Below are 5,786 nucleotides of genomic sequence, written 5' to 3' on the forward strand. Positions count from 1 at the left end.
CAACACAGCTGGTTATCCAGCCTCCTTTGGACACCTTGCAGTGAAGGCGCTTCCACAACCTCCCTAGTTATGTGTTCCATATTCCTCCTGTTCTTACAGTTAGGAAGTTTTTCCTGAGATTTTTTCTAAATCTGCTCTGCTGTAGTTTCAAGCTATTGCCTGTTGTCCTGCCCTCTGTGACCAAAGAGAGCATTTTTTCTTCATCTTTTTTATGGTAGCCTCTCAAGTATCTGAAGACCACTGTCATGTCCCCATAAGACTCCTCTTTTCCATGCTAAGCATACCCAGTTCCTTCAGTGTTTGCCCTTATGGCTTGCATTCCATCCCCTTGATCAACCTTGTCACTCACCTCTGGATCCTTTCCAGTTTCTCTACAAGCTTCCTATACGTCGGTGAATAGAAATGAACATCGTACTCCAGCTCAGGCCTAACCAACACCGAGTAGAGCAGTACTATCACCTCCTGTGACTTGCAAGCTCTGCCTCTGCTAGTGCAAAAGAAAATTGCATTACCTTTTTGTGCAACAGAAAAAAATCCGTCAGAGATGTATCTGTATCAACCTAAACCTGCGTTAGCATGAGGTCAATGGAGGAATACTTCCATCGACCTATCTACCACCCCTCAAGAGGTGGATGAACTAGGCTGATGGGAAAACCCTGGCCGTCACTACGAGTACTTTTTTCAGAGTAGCAGCCATGTTAGTCTGTATCCGTAGGAAGAACAGGAGTACTTGTGGCACCTTAGAGACGAACACATTTATTTGAGCATAAGCTTTCGTGAGCTAAAACCCATTTCATCGGATGCATGTAGTGGAAAATACAGAAGGAAGATATATAAATATATATATACACAGGGAACATGAACCAATGGGTGTTACCATACACACTATAAGGAGAGTGATCAGTTAAGGTGAGCTATTATCAGCAGGAGAGAAAAAGAACTGTTTGTAGTGGTGATGAAAATGGCCCATTTCCAGCAATTGACAAGGAGATGTGAGGAACCGTAGGGGGTTCTGTTTACACAGAAGTGCTATGGCAGTGTATCATAAACCTAGTCCCAGATTTGGACCTTAGCATCCAAAATATGGGGGTTAGCATGAAAACCTCCAAGCTTAGTTACCAGCTTGGACCTGGTAAAGCTGCCACCACCCAAAAAATTAGAGTGTTTTGGGGCACTCTGGTCCCCCCAAAAATCTTCCCTGGGGACCCCAAGACCCAAATCCCTTGAGTCTCACAACAAAGGGAAATAAACCTTTTCCCTTCCCCCCTCCAGGTGTTCCTGGAGAGACACACAGAAGCAAGCTCCGTGAATCTAAACAGAGGGATTCCACCCTCCCCGTTCCCAGCCTTGGAAAACAGAAGTACCGAGAGCTAATCTCTCTCTCCCCCCTCACCCAGAGGGAATGCAAAGTCAGGCTAGTAAATCTAACACACACAGATTTCCCCCTGACTTCTTCCTCCCACCAATTCCCTGGTGAGCACAGACTCAATTCCCTGGAGTTCCCCACTAAAGAAAAACTCCAACAGGTCTTAAAAAGAAAGCTTTATGTAAAAAGAAAGAAAAATACATAAAAATGGTCTCTGTATCAAGGTGACAAATACAGGGTCAATGGCTTAAAAGAAATATGAATAAACAGCCTTATTCAAAAAGAATACAATTCAAAACACTCCAGCAACTATACCCAGGTAAATACAAAAGAAAACAATAGAAACCTTACTGCCTTACTATATTTGTACTTACAACTTGGAAACAGAAGATTAGAAAGCAGGAAACAGAAATCCTCTCATAGCCGAGAGAGAGACAGAGAAAGACCCAAAAACAAAGGACTCACACACAACCTTCCCTCCACCCAGACCTGAAAAAGTCTGGTTTCCTGATTGGTCCTCTGGTCAGTTGTTTCAGATTACTTCTTTCCAGGTGAAAGAGACGTTAACTCTTAGCTATCTGTTTATGACACAGTGCCACTGTAGTGTTTTAAGTGTAGACGAGCCCTCAAGCAGATCTTCCAGGAAAGCATCCACTCTGGGTCTGCAGACATGGGGAACTGTAGAATCCACCACTTCCTATCGCAGTTTGTTCCAAAGGTTAATCACCATCAGTGCTAAACATTTGGCCTTTTTTTCCAGCTGGAATTTGTCTGGTTTCAGCTTCCAGCCATTGGACCTTGCTCTGCCTTTCTTCTCTAGATTACAAAGCCAATTAGTCCCCATGAAAGTCTCCGTTTTATCATATTTTTCATAAGTGGATGAAGCTCTTTAAATAACTCCCACTCTGTGAGACATTTTCTCCAGTCTCCAATCATTTCTGTGACTCTTTTCTCAATCCTCTCCAAGTTTTCAACCTTCTTTTTGAAATGTGGACCCCAGAATTGGATGCAGTCATTTTAACCAATGCCACATGCAGAGGTAAAGTCCTTCCCCTGCTTTCCAACTCACCCCACCCTCTGCATGCATCCAAGGATCGCATCAGCCCTTTTGGCCACAGCATCGCGATGGGAGCTCACGATGAGCTGGGTGTCTACAATGATTCCTGAATCCTTTTCAGGTTCCCTGTACTCCATAACACAGTGCCCTAGTCTGTCGATCAGGCCTGCATTCTCTGTTCCAAGAGGATAACTTTGCATTTGAGTGTATTAAAACATTTTTTTCCTCATGGGCCCAGCCGACCAAACACTCCACATCAATCAGTATGCCTGCCCTGGCCTTCTCATTGTAAACACTCTGTCAGTCTTTGGATCATCTGCAGATTTTATCTGCAGTGATTTTCCATTTCCTTCCACGTCATTGATGAAAACTTTGAATAGCATTAGGCCTAGAATTTATCTCTGCAGAACCCCACTAAAAACAACCCTATTCACTGACAATAGCCTATTGACAACTGCTTTCTGAGATCTCTCAATTAGCCAGCTTTTAGTTCCTTTTACGTGTGCACTGCTGACATTGAAGTGTTCATATTTTAATCTGAATAGTTTCCCCTACTAAATCAAATGTCTCAGAGAAATCAAATGTTATTGCATCTGTGCTGTTCCCTTGATCAGCCAAACATGAAATCTCGTAAAAGGATGAAATCAGCTGTATTTGACAAGACCTGTTTCCATAAACCATGTTTCTAACTTGAATGAATTATATTCCTAGACTATTTTTTTAACTACTCCAATACCAGCTTTTCCATTACTTCCTTACCTTCTCAAATATTTTTTTAAATGTTCCTTTCATATTTTAATTATTTACATTTAATACAGAAGTGTCCTGTATTTGCCTTTTTTTCTTGTTTTTGTTTTGGCTCTGCTGCTCTTTGATTGCATAATGGCTTCAATGAGATTTGTGAATGATGGGTCAGTTTGTAACTCTAAGGTTCTACTGTAGATGTGGTGCATGTAGTGTATCATATTAACATTATGTATCCATCCAGGCATTTGTCCTGCGACCATCATCCTAGACCCTGGGCACATAAAGAAAGTCAAGAGGACATACAGTACATGCAGGAATTTCTCCCCTGCTACATGTCAGATTCCAACACAACCAACTTCATCAACCCCTCCACCTTCATCCTGCTGGGCATTCCTGACCTGCAGATGGCCCAAGTCTGGATCTCCATACCCTTCTGCACCATGTATGCCATAGCCATCTTGGGGAACTTCATCATCCTGTTCATTGTGAAGAGGGAGATGAGCCTCCATGAGCCCATGTACTATTTCCTCTGCATGCTGGCCATCACCGACCTGGTCCTGTCCACTTCCACTCTACCCAAAATGCTGAGCATCTTCTGGTTCAATTCTAGGGAGATCAATTTCAGTGGCTGCCTCACCCAGATGTACTTCATTCACTGCTTCTCAGTGATGGAGTCTGGGATTTTCGTGGCCATGGCTTGGGATCGCTACGTGGCCATCTGTGATCCCCTGAGACATTCCATTATCCTGACAAACCCCAAGGTGGCCAAGATCAGCCTGGCTGTGGTGTTGCGCGGTAGCATGCTCGTACTGCCCTATCCCTTCCTGGTGAGGCAGTGGCCATATTGCAGAACCAACATCATCCCCCACACCTACTGTGAGCACATAGCAGTGGTGAAGCTGGCCTGCACAAACATCCGCATTAGTAGTTACTACGGCCTCTTTGTGGCATTTTTGGTGACCGGTCTGGATGTATTTTTTATCGCTGTGTCCTATATCCAGATCCTCAGGGCCATCTTCAGCCTCCCCACAAAGGATGCCCGGCTGAAGACTTTTGGGACCTGCAGCTCCCACCTCTGTGTCATCTTAATCTTTTACATTCCATCTCTCTTCTCCTTCCTCATGCACCGGTTTGGGCACAATTTGGCCCTGCATTTCCACATTTTCATTGCCAATGTGTACCTCCTGGTGCCCCCCATGCTAAATCCCATCATCTATGGGGTGAGGACCAAACAGATCTGGAACAGGCTGCTCCAACTCTTTACTCATACAGGGACCTAATGATTTTTCTCCTTGTGCTTTGACTCTCAGACTGAGGTCCACTGGCTGGTGACATGGTGCCAGACCCTCTTTCTGAATCAGTTACTGGACAGTCAAAGAGACATTAAATCCTTTCCTGACCGTACTGTGCTTTGTCAGCATGATAAACTGGGGAATTTGTCTTGTACAGCTCATATGGTTTCCACTTTACAAGTGCTAGTAAATGAAATATTGAGACTTTGCTTCCTACCCTGTTTCTTCCACCAAGGCCTCCCCTCTGCCCCATCTCCTTCCCCAATTCCCCTCCATCTGAGTAGCCTAGTCCATCAAGGCCGAGGGACTCACCCCGTCGTTTTCTCCTCTCTTCCCCTCCCTCATCACTCTCTAGATTGTCTCCACCTCCCTCCCTGCCCAGACTGTGCTCCCTCTGCTCTGGGTCTGAGACATGCGCTTCTGCAGCTCAGGATGATCAGGGGTGACATGAATTAATAACCCAAAGCCTCCCCCACACTGCAGCAACTGGACACCATCAGATCCCCTTTTTGACCATACTTTCTGGTTCAAAACTGGGTAGCTGACAACCCTAAGTGGCACCCAGAAGCAGAAGCCAAAACCCTGACTGTCTGGGTAAAACCCAGATGGGTGGAAACTATGTTAGCTCATGTCTGATTGAGTTAACTCTCTGTATCCTTATGTCTTTGGGCTTTTCCTGTGCTCTTCACTCACGTAGCTTATGCAAAGGGGCAGGATGCTGAGATGGAGGCATCTGTCTATAAATCGGCTGGTCATCAAAGACTATCAGCACTTAATGAGATATCGCCCAGACAGAAGAAAGAAGTAACTGTATTCTAGATAAAAGCCAGTTTTCTCCAATGTCTCTGCAGGGGGTGGACGCGGAAGGAATGGCACCTCCCCTGAAGAGTGAACAGAGAGGGGAGAGTTTGGTCCAGCCCTTTATAAACAGAGAGATTGGATGAGCCAGAAGAAGCTGGGGTAGGAGAGAAGGACAAGGGCAGAGGAGGGGACTCTGGTTGCAGGGCTCTGGCTGCAGCACAGAGACAGACTCCAGCTGGAGGAGGAGCCAGGAGTTCCAGGAGGTGACCCCTGGGAACCCCAGAATGGGTCTGACTAAATCTCAAAGAATGCTCCAGGGTGGTGAAGAGACAGAGGCAGGGAATGGCATGTAGGTGTTGTATTCTGTTTAACTGGATCGGGGTATCTCTTGTGGAATTGTTTTAGCAGCCCTCTTTGGAAGGCCTGGGTCTGTTTGCTTTAACGATCCTGTGCCCTGAAACAGAGAAACTGGAAACAGAGTGCGCCCAAGGGGGAGCTTTGGGCAGGGGGTGCAGAAGCAATT

At 45.5% G+C, this 5,786-nt stretch overlaps 1 protein-coding gene across 1 annotated transcript; it reads left to right on the forward strand.

Annotated features, from left to right (window-relative positions):
* The first annotated feature begins 3,478 nt into the window (after positions 1 to 3,478).
* On the forward strand, positions 3,479 to 4,450 carry LOC127046440 (olfactory receptor 52R1-like). The gene has a single exon (XM_050943505.1). The coding sequence runs from the start codon at positions 3,479 to 3,481 to the stop codon at positions 4,448 to 4,450; it is 972 nt and encodes a 323-aa protein (XP_050799462.1).
* The last annotated feature ends 1,336 nt before the right edge of the window (positions 4,451 to 5,786 follow it).

This window comes from Gopherus flavomarginatus, chromosome 1 (assembly GCF_025201925.1).
Source record: "Gopherus flavomarginatus isolate rGopFla2 chromosome 1, rGopFla2.mat.asm, whole genome shotgun sequence".
Classification (NCBI taxonomy): Eukaryota; Metazoa; Chordata; order Testudines; family Testudinidae; genus Gopherus; species Gopherus flavomarginatus.

Excerpts from the sequence above, each read along its gene's own strand:
- LOC127046440 (XM_050943505.1), top strand. The coding sequence starts at position 3,479 with ATGCAGGAATTTCTCCCCTGCTACATGTCAGATTCCAACACAACCAAC.